The following is a 17039-nucleotide window of genomic DNA, read 5'->3' as shown; positions in this document are numbered from 1 at the left end:
ACAAAACGTGACTGATGAGGAGAAACAATTTCAGAAATGCAACAGAAACAACCACAAATCAGAAAAAGTTGGGACTGTATGTAAAATGAAGATAAAAATAAAAATGTTGCACCATTCCCAGTTTCTCCACTCACAGAAGCCAAACGTTCTTCCAGAGTTGTGTAATTATACTACAATAGTAGAATATAAAGAAGGGGAAAAAAAGAAAAAAAAAATAGACAATATATTCGTCATTCGCAATTATTTGTCTGACAATTAATCGTCTCCAGAAATTGCTAATCGTGACAGCCCTACTTGAGATCAGAGCGCAAAATGCTTGAGGATTTTCGAAATGCGGTGTTTTCTGTATCGATTTTCTATTGCGATAATTGGGTTTTGCGCAAAACCAGAGGTAATAGCATTATAATATTATTTTGGTTGGTGGTGTGCCACAGGATTTTGTAAATATAAAAAGGGTGCCGCGGCTCAAAAAAGGTTGAAAATCACTGCACTAGCTAGCCCCTGAAGAGTTTAGCACATATGGAATTATTTGCTTTATATCTGTGTGTGAGATACAGCAGTTTATTAGTAGGCACTGCTGAGCACATCACTCAGCAAAAAATGCAACAGAACAGCCAGACAATAATCTGCAGCAGCGTCCTCTGCGTGCCACACTTTGTTCAGCCATGACGGTAGCTACGTAATGATTCCTGGCCTATTTAGGCAAACTGGCTCTTCCTGCAGGAAGCCAGCTTGTAAATGGGCTCTTGTGCTCAGAAAGCATCTCCTAACCTCAATGCATTAGAGATGCTGGGAGACACTGCACTTTTAAGTGAGGAGGTTCTGGGCTGTAAGTGCTGCAGGTCACTCATCCGAGGCATTACGTGGACATCGCTCCATCGTACCCCAGCTTTCAGCCACAACACACATCGCTTCATTGTGCCGAAACACATACAGATGCATGCACTGGCAGCTAACACAGCCACTTCCCAACACAAGCCTGTCCACAGAGAATCCAATCACGTAGAAAGATATGGTGGTACGCCCTAACTGGATTGTAGTAATCCCCTGTCTAACATGTTTTAGGGGATATGTGAGTGGAGTCAGAGGACATCATGCCTGGCTGCTGATGCAGAAAGTGTGAGAGAGCTGTGAAGTTTCATTTGGACCCCTAACTTCAGATTTAATGATGACGTTCCACCAAGGCTGGCCTTGGTTCCTACTCCTGCCCTGACAAATGATTTTGCTGGACTTGATGTTGATTGATGTTAACTCTCATGGGTGATGATGGCAGTAAGCACCAAGACAGGGTAGTGAAATGAGACCAAGAGCAGAAGAACCAAAACAGAATATCAGAAGTAGAAAACCCCGGCTTCAATGAGTACAAGTCATATTATGTATTGTTTCTACCTGCGTACCTAAAACAGGTGATTTCATTAGTTAGTTCATCTACTCACCTGAAGAGCTGAACTAATTAGAATCAGCGGGTTTGGTCAATGGATAGAACAAACACCTTTACTCACTGAAGTCAGGGTTTTCCACCTCTGCGGAATATGGATAGCAGAGCAAATTTATTTGTAAACACCAACACACACGTTACATCGATTCACTTGTGTTGGTTTTACATAGAAAGAATTAGTCAACCAATCAGTATGAGCAGAGGCTGAGTTTACCCATAATCCCTTTAGGCATCTGTGTGTTAATGTTCAAATCTTCAGAATTAATGCATTTTTTTTTAAATTAACAGATATGTGTTATATATTCACTCTGTACATTTTAAGAGTTTACATTAATGTAGTTATTCTATCCAGAAGAATTTGAATTATAAATCAAAACCATAAGTCAAACCTGCTTTCCATTTCAAGACCTCTGACTCATTGCTGGACCAGTGTATGGTGTTAAGGAGTAAAAACTTTTCTTTTTTGGGGGGGGCAGTCTGGCAGCCAGGCCCCTTCTGCTGGGGCAGAGTTGAGCTCAGCTCCTCTTAGCTACCTCGCTGCTGTAAAATACATAGCAGACAGGAGCAAAAGGGATTATGAATGTTTTTCAATGTTAGTAGCTATGTAAAAAAACATTATCAGAACTAAATGTATTGGAAGATAATTGGTCCAATGATTGTTTTAAAAATTATTTGAAAAGCTAATCCACTAACAAAAACATTAGCTTTGATCATTATCGGTTATCGGATTAGCTGAACAGTGCCCACCACTGTACACTGGGGGTTCAGAGCACCCTGCCACAGGTTCAAGACAAAATGTTGCAGGTGTGAGCGCCACATTCTTTAGACTGTAAACAAAAAAGAAACAATAAAAGAAAAACAGGTGCTGGTGATGTGTCACATGCCAAAAAATTGATTTTGAACATGTTCAAAATATGCTCGCCGACTGCTGTGACTATAAAATATAGCAACGGGTTTTAAAGAAGGGTGCCACAGTGGTGCCACCATGTGCAGTTGAGTGAGTGTGTCTGCGACTGTTGCAATGATTTTGGAGGGAAATGCAGTTTTACAACACACTCACACACACACAACATGCACTTGACAGGCCTCTCACAGTCATCTGAACTGCAAAAAAGGAGACAGTCTTATAAATTTGTGCCACGTGCACACGACTGTCCCACAACACTGTTGCCACCATTGTGCACATGTTGTGCCACAATGCCTTGGAGACTATCACAGAATAGTCTGATATACTGTGACAGAGACTGTTATTGACTCAGCCAGTATTCTTATAGTTTGACTGGTGGTTTTAGGAGGTCACAACAGAGCAAGAAAGAGTGATTATATCTTTTCAAGTTACTGTTGCTTCTCATCATTATTCATTCTCATTTTTTTGCCATCTACCAACATCACTGTTTTGATCCTGCAGTCTTCCCTCATCACCTTTCCAGATGTGTTCATCTTCTTGTCCGTATGTTGTTTTCTATCCATCTCCTCCTTTTTTGTTATCCAACATTTACAGCAGTGCACCCCCTCACCCCATTCCCTTTTGACTATGAATAAAGTACCCAAAAGCACGCGATCCTGCAGCACCATTAGCCTGATGATGGCACACGTCCCCTTGAGAGTATACAGTTCCTTCTGACTTAACATTACGTGACTGCATTTATACACTTCCTTACAGGACTGTGACAAGTGAGCGCAGCACTCAGAGCAGATGCCTGAAAGATGCTGACATTCATCTCTTGTCTCCTGCTCACATCCATTTAGACAGACATGCTTACTGTAGACTTGCAGCATCCTTTCTGTGCTGTTTGTGACTATGACGAGAGCTGACAACAGCGACCATGAGATGTAACGAGGCCAATCGGCCAAAATTACTCCTAAAGTGTCTTCTTTGTGAATGTGTAGCAGGCAACATAATGCTGACGCTAAGCTGAATTCAGTTTGTGCATTCTACAATCAGTCACATGATCACATTGACCAGAACGATGCTCATTCTTCAGCCTGGCACCTGCTCTGCTCAGAGAAAACTTTCCTCACTAATGAGTTTGATGTAGTAAGCTCGTTAGCGATAACCTGAAGGGAGCTGTTCTGGCTGCATTACGGGTGGCTCTTGCCAAGTGTGCAAAGCTTGGAAGTCACAACAGCTGTGGCTGGAGAGAGTAGTGGCAGTGGGTGGTGGCAGGAAAGTACTGGAACAGATGCCTGAGGCCAAGACCCTGAGAAAAGAGCTGGAAAGTGTTAGTCAGATTAGGTTAATCATTGCACACTAGGTCCTTAGATGTCCCCTTCCAGCAGATATGCAAAAGGAATCCCATGTAGACAGAACATTTAAGTTCCAGAAGTGATCAATAGGTGTGTTGATGCCTATGTTTTTAATTTTGGTTGGAATTTTCAGTTAGGACAGAGGTATGTGAAAGTAGCTCTGGAACTTAGTCCAGATGATTTTTAACCAGATTAAAAGAGATGTTCTTCATCTGGATCATATTCACTCTCACGCCCTCACTCATCTTCAACCATTTACTCCAATTAAAGGTCACAGAGGGGCTGATGTCTATCCAGCAGTCATAGTGCGTGAGGCGGGGTACACCCCGGACAAGATGCCAGTCGATCATATAGACAAACAAACACATTCACATCCACAAAAAAAAAAAAAAAAAAGAAACATACAGTAGAGTTAAAAAGGCACATAAAATGAAAACATGTCACAGGTGTTAAAAGCCTGTTTAAATAAATAAGTCTTGAACTTTGATATAAAAGTGCTGGGTCAGAAATAGTGTGTAAATCAGGAGGTAACTGGTTCCACATTCTAGGGCCAGTTACCACAAAAGCACGATCACCCTAGATTTTGTACTTTGACCTTGGAACATGTAAGCAAAGCTGACCAGCCACCCATAATGTTCTACTGTAAGTGTGTAGAATAAAAAATTCAGACAAGTAGGAAGGTGCAAGGCCATTAATAACTTTAAAAACAAACATTAAAATCAATTCTAAAATGAACAGGAAGCCAGTGAAGTGAGTAAAGTGCAGGTGTAATATGCTTACATCTGGAAGTGGTTGTTCAAAGACGAGCCACAGCATTTTGCACAGCTACTTTTAAATAATTTGCCAGAACACCAAAGTTTGACTGTATAATATTCGGCATGCCAGAATGTCCAATCACTGTTTTACCATCATTCAGGTAAAGAAAATTTTGAGGCAACCATTGCTTTACATCATGAATACAATTAAATAATGATGAAAAAGCATCACTTCCATCAGTCCTTATGTGCAGATAGAGTTGCAGATCATCTGCATAATAATGTCAGATTGTACTGAGCTATTATTGACCCAATGGCAACATCTACAATGAAAATAGAACAGGGTCAAGAATGGAACCCTGTGGCACTCCACAACAAAGAGGAGTATTGATGAGGAGAGGTAACCAATCATAACTAAAAAAAAAAAAAAAAAAAAACCTCCTCTCAGCCAAATACTGTTTAAACCACTTAAGTATAGTACTGTGAATCCCAACAAGATATTCTTACTTGTAAACAAGTACTGTGACTCACAGTGTCAAAGGCTGCTGTGAGGTCCAGTAGAACAACACAGCAGGATTCTCTGCATCCACAGAAAGAGTCATGTCATTATGTACTTTTAAAAGTGCTGACTCAGCGCTGTGTGATGATCTAAATCCAGATTGGAATTTTCAAGGATGTGATTGCCTTCTAAAAATGACTGTAACATATGTACCTGGTGGAATTCTGTAACAAATATTTCATTTAATCTTTAACTCTGTTTGCAGGGGAGTTGGACTCAAAGTGATTCATCAGTCATCAAAATAGTTGTTGAATAATTTAGTTGACTAATCCTTATGGCTCTGTTCTGAACTGGACATTCTGTTTGAGTTTGGGAAAGGAGATGATTTGAGTATGATCTGGTTTCACCAAGTGCCTCTAAGGGCCACCCACTACAGAGTATTGATAATCGTAATGTCTTATTCTTACTGCAACCATAATGGTTGCTGATGGTGGTGGTGTGTTTATTTTATTTATTTGTTTGTTTTTGAATCAGCTGTCTTTTTTACATATCTTTGCCAAAACAATCATCCGAAAAAGAGAACACAACATTTGGTCTATGTGAACTGTAAAGCTTCCATTTTTCAGTTTTGAAAGCAGAACTGCCAATGTTTCAGAAACCAAAATCCCAATGTGCTAGTGTGTTTAGATCAGCAACACAGCTGGTTGTTTTATTTCCAAATACAGTATCAGAACACAAAACACATACATTGGTGAATGTCTCCAAAATTTATCAGCCAAAGTGATCAAGCCAAGACTCAGCTAATTGATTGTAATGGTACAAATTACCACCTTGGGATTTTCAGTGCATGAGTGTGTTGTCTTGTTTTTGCTGATTCAGATTTTGGATAATTCACCTTATTGTTATCTCCCAGCATTGAATTGCCATGGAGAATTATTTTCACTTTTGTCCTCCTTTCCAGTCAGCTACAATATAGTTATAACAGAATGACATTGTGGCTTCGTCAGGGCTTCAAACCAGAATTTTTGGTTCATTACACATAGAATTAGTGCTTTAACATTTCTGGGTTTTGGTTGTACCTGATACCCCCATCACACATAGCCAGAATCATGCAGAATGTCAACAGAATGACGAATTAGCGCACCTCTGAAAAGTGTCTGATTTCAGCTCTAAAACGTTCTGACAGCCATTTACAGAAATCCACATAGTTGGTTTCAAAACTCTCTGCTATAGTTGTGTTTTATAAGTGTAATAAAGGTTTACAATCAGAAATAAGAAAGGAAAAAGTAAAGCGGAAAATTAATTCCACACACATTTATTCAAAACACACAGCAAACTATAATAAACTAGTAACACATCACTCCTAAAAACAATCTTTGGTGTGTCACGTGAGGTGAATCTGCCCTATGATTGGCTTTTGGAAAACCATGTGACAGTGAACCAATTCTGATTGGACACTCACATTGCTCACATCATCACACAGCTTTATGAGGAGTACAAAGATGGTGGACGGTAGCTCGAAAGTCTGCAGAGTTAACTTTTCAGCAAAAAAAAAGTAAGTTTCTATCTCATATTTATAATTTAGTAAAGCTTGGTCTCCCGTATACGACGGCGTCGGCCCCAGAGGCTTAAACCCCTTAGATCTTCAGCAAATATATTTATAAAGAGAAACTGCATGAACTACACAAGTTTTTTTAATAAGTTTATTCAATGAGGAGAAACAAATGCTAAATTATTGTTGTGTCATAACTTCATTTTTGTTCAGTCTTTGTGACCCGTCTTCATTCAGTTAGATGCAAAAATGTTGAAATTGGCCCTATCCTGCAATGATAAAGAATCCTTAAAAAAATTAATGGATCCAGATTGTGTTCCAGATCATTACCAAAATTTAATGACTTCTATGTTAGGCCAAGATACACCCCTGGTAAAAATTTCATTGAAATCAATTGAGGATTTTTTGAGTAATCCTGCTAACAAACCAACCAATCAACGAACAAACAAACAGACGCGACCAAAAACATAACCTCCTTGGCAGAGGTAAAAATAAAGCTATGTACGGATAACCACTGCCTTTCCTTTAATCATCTGCTACTGGTAAATTTCTCTCTGCCATTCAAAGATGTGCAAAATGTTCATAGAAAGACAGGAAGTTCACTTTGTAAATTAAAAATAAAATAAATTAAAATATTATTAGCCGTTTATCCAGAATTCAAATAACCCTTTCTATTTACCACTTTATAATAATGAGATTATTTGTAAAGTTAATGCAAGCTATTCATTAATGCTTTGTTCATCATTTGTAAAGCATTGTTCATACTTTGATTCTCATCAATAAGTTATTTGTAATCACAGTTATCGAGCCACTTGTTGCATCTGTTCCTATAGCCAAATCTGTCCCAAGTCCACCACAGAAATCATCCAATCCAGCACGTGGATCCAGCCACATCTCAGAGAGAAAGAGAACACAGAGTAATAATGAGTTGTAAATGTTAGCAATACAAAAAACATGCAAAGTGGTTAAAAAAATGTTACTTCATTTAGAAATGATTAACTTTTATTAAGTATGGCAATTCAATTAATAAGCATATTTTTGATTGGCTTGTTTTCCAGGAACAAAATTTGCTTAAAAATGACTTACTAAGGAGAATTAATATATGAACAATGCTTTACAAATGGTGAACAAAGCATGAATATTTTAAAGACGCTCAGCAAATGTGTCTAATTATTATAGAGTACAACTCATTTATTTCCTGGAAATTCAACAATGATGAAGTTTCTTGTTTTCTTTTGTTCCTAGTGTATGTATCGTAATTGTTTCTGCTTTTCTTTTCATTCCTTGAACAGGTTCAAAATGTGGGTATTTGCTGAATTGCAACTATTCTAGTGTATTCCACTTGAAATTATTACTGCTGGTACCATCATAATAATATTACAACAGTGGTGGAATAAATTGAAACAGACATGCATACTCGTAAATGTATATCCAAAGATTTAGATAGTAATAACATTGGCACTGAGAACACAAAAACACCAGATGCATATCCGTCTACAAACTGGGCAATTGCAAGTATTGAGAGCAGCTTAGGGGTGCGAGGATGAGAGGGCATGTGCCATATCTGAGTTGACATCTTTGGGGTTATTGCATAATCACAATGTGAAAGAAAACGTTGGTGCGGCTATAGCTTGAACTTCCAGGTGTGAAAACGCCATGTGGATTCAAACAAAGCATTGAAGCTGCAATGAAATACATCACAATTAATTAATTGTGATATCAATGCCGTAATAAAATGTGAAATGGCTCCATTTAATCTCTAATGTGTCTCTAAAATATGTGAGACATCATTCTTATGTGTGGCTTCGGGCAGATTTCCTAACATTATTAGTTTGAGGAGCAAAGTCCTCCCTCGCACAACCAGTTATGTCTTAGGTGTTTAACCCAAGGCGATCACCTAATGGCTTCATCATATCTGTCATTCAGACTGTCAAATTATTACTTTGTGGCATTTTTATTTATTTCTTTTTTTTGTCAAAATCCTTACCCAATTTTCTGCCACTCCTACCGAGGGCAGCGGTCTGCACAGATCTTGAGCGGCACGACGTATAGATTACTGGACGAGGATGCAGGCGGTGAAGGCAGCCGCCATTAATTAAAGATTCTGCGCTGAGAGTAACGGATCCATACACAAATTAATCACCGGGTCTGAGTCCAACAGTAAGGCTTTCCTTTCCTCGGCTTTACAGTCCAGTCATGTCCGGTGTTGTTTACCGTGTTCCAGATCGAGAATTAAACCTGAATGAGAGCAATAAATCATGGTGGGAAGCACACACACACATACACTCATTGCAGTCTTACGTGTTGGAGAGGAGCAAAAAAACAGTCTCCAGTCCGTTAATCAAGTTCCAAAAGATGGCCACAATGTTTTCTTTTTTGGAGGGGGGGAGGGTCATTTGAAATGATAGAGCACCAATTTTTCTTTCCCTCGCTTCTTCATGACCACTGCTTTATAGATAAGGAGGATTTATTATAGGAAATGCAAGAAAATGGAGACTCTACTCTAAGAATCCATATTAGGCTACTAATAGACTAGCTGCCCTGTGATTAATGTGTCTTATCACCACTCATCTGTCATTGTAAATGAAGAAAACCCTGACCCTGTCCAGACGGATAACACTAATTAAGCTAATTTCTTCATCGAGCCATCTTTAGTAGGGTTTTCTCTCTGTTTGTGTCTTCTGGTATTGGCAGTCATCAATAGGTGTTAGAATTGGCCTGTCTGATATATTTCCAATAAAGATACATGCTTTATTTATTTATTTATGTTTTTACCCTCCTAGGTACCATCTCTATCAACACCCTCCGTACCGCCTATACAGCTCCTGGGGAAAGTGAAATCCTCGATTTGGATGACAATCTCTACCTCGGGGGTCTGCCAGAAAATAAAATGGGTTTGGTGTTCCCCACTGAGGTGTGGACAGCACTACTCAACTACGGCTACGTAGGCTGCATCCGAGATCTGTTCATCGATGGACAGAGTAAGGATGTCCGACGTTTGGCGGAGATCCAAAAAGCTGCCGGGGTTAAGCCCTCGTGTTCGAAGGAACCTCCCAAACAGTGCTTGAGTAACCCCTGCCAAAATAATGGGATCTGCAGGGAGGGCTGGAACCGCTATGTGTGCGACTGCTCTGGAAGCGGTTACCTTGGTCGCTCCTGTGAGAGAGGTAGTACTTTTTAAGTTTATTTTTATTCTGATTTTGTGTTTCCAGACTGGGTTCATGTTGGTTTTCCTGATTTATAGAAATAATCTGGGTTTGTATGCTGGGTTTGGATGTTATAAATCAAATGCACATAGCTCTTTCTAATACACTGTAGTCTTATGCATCATTATAATAAAAGCAAAACACCTTAAGAAGAATGAAAATGTATTCATTAAAAACAGACAAGCGACAATCCCACAGTCATAAAAAACACATAGGAAAAAATTACAACTGCAAAACCTCAGTAATTTGGACACTACATCTGCAAGACCACGATAAAGCAGAAATAAATAAACAGAGGTGGGTTAGTAAAAGACCTACGGCATATGTGTTCCATTCACCAACTAAATATTCTGACTGCAATTAGTTCAATTAGTTCTTCAGGCAGGTAGATGAACTAACCAGTGATATCACCTGCTTTGGGTAGGCATGTAGAAAACAATACATAGTAGGACTTTTGCTCATTGTAGTCAGGGTTTTACACCTCTGCAGATTAAATTATAAAGATAAATATAGCAACATGTTATTAATAATAAAAAGCAGAGATAAATGTTTTTAAAGTGAGGTTGATCGTCCAATACATGATATGTAAAAGCCCGGTAGCCTGTTGACTTCTTTTACCCATGGGCATGAAATATGGCCATCGGGTATTGCGAAGGCTTTTTGTCCGTCCATCTCTTTGTCTGTCTGTCTGTCCGTCCACCTCTTTATCCCTCCATCTGTCGGTGCTTAGCATAAATCCAGTCTTATTACTCCCAGAGTCTTCAAATTTACAGGGAACATTCTTGGGGAGCAGACGTTGGACAAGTTCAAAGATGGTTAACCTTGACATATTTTAAGAGGTTAAAACGTTACATTCTGTTTCTATTTTAATGGAATGATCACACAGATGCTAGTGTGGTGACATCACTTCCTGGTGTCGCTTGCTGCTAACTTTGCTTCGTTTTTGGCTAAATATAACACTTTTATCAAATACGTATTATGTAAAAGCTAGCAAGAAATAAACACTTGTAAAACTGCAAACGCTGTTTTTGTAACCTGATAACACCTCTGGATTCATTTGCAAGAGATTTTGCAGATGTTAGCATGCACGTTAACTTCCACTAACTCTAAGCTAACTTCCACTAACTCTAAGCTAAATTCCTCTGGAGTTAAATTTGTCTCAATACCGACAAATCCACAGAGGGTGATCTACAAATATTACTTGAGTGCACAACTTCAGTTCTTGTCTAAAGCTCATGAACACAACAAACGCAAGGCCTCCTGCAGATGCTCTTAAAAGGTAAATATTGTTTTTGATTGACTGATTGTTAGAGAGCTTTTATTGAACATGTACAAATTGTACGTAAGACAATAGGATCTCAATTAACTAAAGAACTGTGAATTATAAAGAACACAGTGCTCATATGGCTGAGGGTATTTTAGCATTGCGTTATATTAAACCTTTATACACATCTTACCCATTGTAGAGAAGCTTGAATCTTCGACTGGACTGGTTGCTTGATGCAAGGACGTTTCGCTTCAAATCGCAGAAGCTTCCTCAGTTAAAATTCTTGCTCTGGTAGTCTGACTTCTGTCTGACCCTTGTAGAGAAGAACAAACAGAAGCCACAAAAGCTGGAGTTTTAAACCTAACCAGACCCCTCCTACTGAGAGGCAGACTGCTATTGGCTAGTGACTAAACAACTGCTTTAATTAGCACCTATTATGCTCTTGTTAGCACCCTCCTAATGACAGGGTAGCTGTCCCTCCTAACGATGGGACTGACACCTCTCCTGATGATGTGAATGACTCATTACCATGAACAAAAGACTGAAATTGCTTTGATCTGAGTACCCCATTGTAAACAGGGGACAAAGCATGTCTCAGACCCCATCCCTAGTTAAGGCTGGGTTCAGCTGTTACACATAGAATGCCTGCTTGACCCCTCTCTCAAACCATTTCTTCTCTCTGGCTAAGATTTTAAATTCCTTGTCCTCAAACGTGTGATTAGTGTCTTTAAGGTGGAGATGAACTGCAGACTGAGGTCCACTGGTGCCCTCTCTGCAGTGCTGGTATAGCCTTTTGTGTCACGGTTGCTTAGTCTCACCTATGTAGTGTTCGTTACAGTTTTCCTGACATCTGATAGAATACACTACATTGCCCTGTTTGTAACTAGTGATCCTGTCCTTAGGGTGAACTAATTTCTGTCTCAAGGTGTTAACAGGTTTAAAGTAAACTGGGTGTAGGTTGGAACAATCTTGGACAGTGGCATACAATGGACAACACAAAGGGGGACCACCTAAAAAGTTCTAATTTGTTGAACTTCATGCAGAAGTGTTGACCTTGGAACATGCTGCCATTGAGTGTAGACTAGGGTACTGACGGTGCTCACTGCAGAAAAGAGCCTAACACTAATTATGTAGATACTGGGATTTCAACAACAACAAATTAGGTTGCAAAAATCAAAAACACAACTTTGCATGAATACATATTAGCTTTTCAATCCAGCTGCACACTTAGATCTCGAAGCAGTTTTGCATCTGAAATGAACAAAGCTAATGTAGTTGTGCTAATGGCATGACTGATGTTATACCCATAATAGTTAATGGAAGCATAATAGAAATAAATGTAGCCTTGGGCATGTGATCAGAGGATCCTTGATCCACATCTCTGTCAGATGGGAAAATCATGAAGGGCCATTGGACAAGAGCCTTAATCTCAACAATCCTCCCAGTGCACAGTTGAGTGCCTTCCATGGCAGCACCCTGATACTGGTATGTGAATGGGTGAATGTGAAGCATCACTGTAAAAAAAAATTGACTGTGAATGTGTTCAAGGGAGGTGATGGTCTAGTGATTAAGCAGTGGTCTTGAGACCAGAGGATCCTCTGTTCAAATCCCCATCTGACCAGAAAATGCTGGGAACGACTGGTGGAACCCTCTGTCAGTGAGGTCTTCAACTCCCACCTCCGGGAGAGCTTCTCCCAGATCCAGGAGGAGGTTGGAGACATGGAGTCCGAGTGGACCATGTTCTCCACCTCCATTGTCGATGCAGCCGCTCATAGCTGTGGTCACAAGGTCTCTGGTGCCTGTCGTGGCGGCAATCCCGGAACCCGGTGGTGGACACCGGAAGTAAGGGATGCCATCAAGCTGAAGAAGGAGTCCTACTTATCTTTGTTTGTAGGTGGGACCCCCAGAGGCAGATGACAGGCACCAGCAGGCCAAGTGTGCCGCAGCCCGTGCGGGTGCAGATGCAAAAACTCGGGTCTGGGAGGAGTTCGGGGAGGCCATGGAGGAGGGACTATCGGTCGGCCTCACAGAGATTCTCGTAAACCATCCCACGCCTCAGGAGGCGGAAAGCAGCTCTCCACCAGCACTGTTTACGGTGCGGGTGGGGAGCTGGTTGACCCTAACTGGGGATGTTGTCGGGCGGTGGAAGGAGTACTTCGAGGATCTCCTCAATCCCATCGTCACATCTTCTGAAGAGGAAGCACAGACTGGGGACTCAGAGGCGGACTCATCCATTACCCAGGCCGAAGTCACCGAGGTGGTTAGAAAGCTCCTCGGTGGCAAGGCTCCTGGGGTGGATGAAATCCGTCCTGAGTACCTTAAGTCTCTGGATGTTGTGAGACTGTCTTGACTGACACGCCTCTGCAACATCGCGTGGTGATCGGGGACAGTGCCTCTGGATTGGCAGACCGGGGTGGTGGTCCCTCTGTTTAAGAAGGGGGACCGGAGGGTGTGTTCCAACTATAGGGGGATCACACTCCTCAGCCTCCCCGGTAAGGTCTATTCCAGAGTACTGGAGAGGAGAATTCGACTGATGCCGAACATCGGATTCAGGAGGAGCAGTGTGGTTTTCATCCTGGTCGCGGCACACTGGACCAGCTCTACACGCTCCATCGGGTGCTCGAGGGTTCATGGGAGTTGCCCAACCAGTCCGCATGTGTTTTGTGGATCTGGAGAGGCGTTGACCGTGTCCCTCGGGGCACCCTGTGGGGAGTGCTCCGGGAGTACGGGGTCCAGGGTCCTTTGCTAAGGGCTATCCGGTCCCTGTACGACCGCAGTAGCAGCTTGGTTCGCATTGCCGGCAGTAAGTCAAACCTGTTTCCAGTGCACATTGGCCTCCGCCAGGGCTGCCCTTTGTCACCGGTTCTGTTCATTATTTTTATGGACAGAATTTCTAGGTGCAGCCAGTGTGTAGAGGGGATCTGGTTTGGAAACCATAGAATCTCGTCTCTGCAGTTTGCGGACGATGTGGTTCTGTTGGCTTCGTCAAATCAGGACCTTCAGCATGCACTGGGGCGGTTTGCAGCCGAGTGTGAAGCGTCCGGGATAAAAATCAGCACCTCCAAATCCGAGGCCATGGTTCTCGACCGGAAAAAGGTGCTTTGCCCTCTTCAGGTTGCTGGAGTGTCCTTGCCTCAAGTGGAGGAATTTAAGTATCTTGGGGTCTTGTTCATGATTGAGGGACGGATGGAGCGTGAGATCGATAGACGGATCGGTGCAGCATCTGCAGTGATGTGGTTCTCTGTATCGGACAGTCGTGGTGAAGAGAGAGCTGAGTAGGGGGGCAAAGCTCTCGATTTACCGATCAATCTACGTTCTGATCCTCACCTATGGTCATGAGATTTGGCTCATGACAGAAAGAACGAGATCGCGAGTACAAGCGGCTGAGATGAGTTTCCTCCGCAGGGTGGCTGGGCGCTCCCTTAGAGATAGGGTGAGGTGCTCGGTCACTCGGGAGGAGCTCGGAGTCGAGCCGCTGCTCCTCCATGTCAAAAGAAGTCAGTTGAGGTGGCTCGGGCATCTTTTCCGGATGCCCCCTGGACGCCTCGCTGGAGAGGTGTTCCAGGCACGTCCCATTAGGAGGAGGCCCCAGGGAAGACCCAGGACATGCTGGAGGGACTGCATCTCTCAACTGGCTTGGGAATGCCTTGGGGTTCCCCCGGAGGAGCTGGGGTAGGTGTGTGTGTGGATCGGGAGGTCTGGGCAGCTTTGCTTGAGCTGCTGCCCCTGCGACCCGACTCCAGATAAAGCGGAAGAAAATGGATGGATGGATGGATGGATATTTCATCTGCTTTGCATCTGATTTGCGGACAATTTGTGATTGCATAACAAACAGAAATCGACATACCTGCCAGTCATTACCAGTCCAGCTGTGGAGACATACAGATGTAGTTATGGATCCCCAAAGACGTAGTGCGATAGTTGCTGCCATCCAACAACATACCAATCAACGTGTCCAAGTCCAGCAATTGCTCCAGAAGCTGTGGTGTTGGTGTGAATAGTGATGCCGAAAGCCCAAATGCACTTCTTTTATGACCGTAATGCAGATGCTGCACACGCGCAATACAAACGCTGTTTCCACCACACATGCAAGATGCATTCACAATAAATCTGTAATATTTCTGTGATAATCGCAATGGGTTTGATCGGCTGAAATTTTAACGGCTGATGAGAGATTTTGAGGTGATACTGTCGCTTTAAGACTTCCCACGGAGCGAGACGTCGCGCAGCGCTCTCAGGCGCCGTCGTCAGCCTGTTTCAAGCTGAAAACCTCCACATTCAGGCTCTATTGATCCAGGACGTCGTGAGAGAACAGAGAAGTTTCAGAAGAAGTCGGTTCAGCATTTTCTCCGGATATTCCACTGTTAAAGGAGATTTTTTTAAGGAAAGACTGCGGGCGGATTGCAGCGTCGGCTCGCAGCCGCCGCGACGCTCCGCCACAGGAAAAACACCTCTGTTGGAAGCTTAAGGACAAGTTGGAACATGTCCAGCTGTTTCTCATATACTCACTCCACTGAAAGCCATCAAAGAGCCGCCTGGATTTTAACAAATGGTTATCAACACGGAGGTGTTTTTCCTGTGCCGCGCCGGCTGCGTCCCGACGCGCGGACCCGTCCGCACGTCTTTCATTAAAAAAATCTCCTTTAACAGTGGAATATCCGGATAAAATGCTGAAACCGACTTCTTCTGAAACTTCTCTGTTCTCTCACGACGTCCTGGATTCAATAGAGCCTGAAATGTGGAGGTTTTCAGCTTGAAACAGGCTGACGACGGCGCCTGGGAGCGCTGCACGACGTCTCGCTCCGTGGGAAGTCCTTAAAGCGACAGTATCACCTCAAAATCTCTCATCAGCCGTTAAAATTTTCACGGAAAACCAGCTTAATTTTCCAACCGTGTCCACTTCGATGTGTCTCACAGGTTTAGAAAAAATTTTGATCAAACAAAGCGCCAGTCTCTCAGCAACTTCTCAGACAAAGGAATTCCGACGAGGAGCTGGACGACTCCTCCCACAAGGAGTGCTCACAGGCGAATGACGTCACCGACAGGCGTGGAAAAACTCACGCATGCGCCCAAGGTTCAAGCATGTCTGACGTAAAATATATTAGTGAAATCCATATAGTTTTTGAAAAAAATAAAAGGACCTATACTTTATTGACAGCCCTCGTACATGCTTTATACATCTGTGATTGTTCCTCATATATTCGCTATACATTATAAATATATCTGTAATTCATACTGGGACATTTGTCATTTTTGGGAAGTTTTGTTGTGGGCGACAATGAACGCCCGTAATTTGTATACTCAATTCATGCGCAATTAATCCTCTCCCCATTGGGACTGGGCCCTAACATGCTTTGAGTTCCTGAAATAGATGGAAAAGCGCTATATAAATGCAGTCTATTCACCAAAATTCTGGGGTGGGGTGGGGAAGATCACACAGACGGCAAGACCCAATTATGTCAACCACATTTAAGCTTGTGGTGCCCTGGGAAGTATCTCAGGGTCCACAAAAAAAGTGTATTGCTCAGTATTTTGTATGTGAGGCAACCATACCTTAAAATCGTCTCTTGAAAGTAGGGAGTCAGTCCAAGAACATGTCACAGTATTGGTGTCACATGGTCAGATTCCTGGGTTTGCTTTAAACGGACAGGTTACAAATTTTAAATGTTTTCAGCTCTTTACTACACCATGCATGTTTTTAAAAAGTACACACTGTCATCATATGTCACTTAACTTGATTAATTTTAAGTATAAAAATTATATATTAAGCATTTTTTCCCAACATTCCAGATGCAGTGTTTTCTAACAGGCAAGGCAGGCAACTGCTTGGGCCCAAGGCCTCCAAGGCCTGACAAAGTTTAAAACTATAGCCACAGCTGCCACTCACAATGGTTTAGATAAATTCTACATAAGGGCCCTGTCCCACTGGTGTTTAGGAGGATTTGCGCATGAAATGAGGAGACAAAGCTGAGCGTCCGCAACAAAGGTGGGCGGAAATGACAAATGTCCCGGGGTGGATCAGCGAATACATGAGGAAGAAAGCGGAATATAACAGGGAACAGAAGCGAAGGCAAC

The 17039-nt window shown here is 42.3% G+C and overlaps 1 protein-coding gene across 1 annotated transcript in view; it reads left to right on the top strand.

Moving 5' to 3' along the window:
- The window catches only part of LOC117523030 (neurexin-1a-like), a 976202-nt gene that overhangs the window by 362323 nt on the left and 596840 nt on the right, over positions 1-17039 (top strand). The window contains exon 11 of the mRNA XM_034184449.1: positions 9275-9658. Within this exon, the coding sequence (XP_034040340.1) occupies positions 9275-9658 (384 nt within the window). The remainder of the gene's footprint in view (positions 1-9274; positions 9659-17039) is intronic.

Source organism: Thalassophryne amazonica, chromosome 13 (genome assembly GCF_902500255.1).
Source record: "Thalassophryne amazonica chromosome 13, fThaAma1.1, whole genome shotgun sequence".
In the NCBI taxonomy this organism is placed as follows: Eukaryota; Metazoa; Chordata; class Actinopteri; order Batrachoidiformes; family Batrachoididae; genus Thalassophryne; species Thalassophryne amazonica.
Note: the sequence above shows the minus strand (reverse complement) of the source record. Positions and strands in the feature narration are given on the sequence as shown.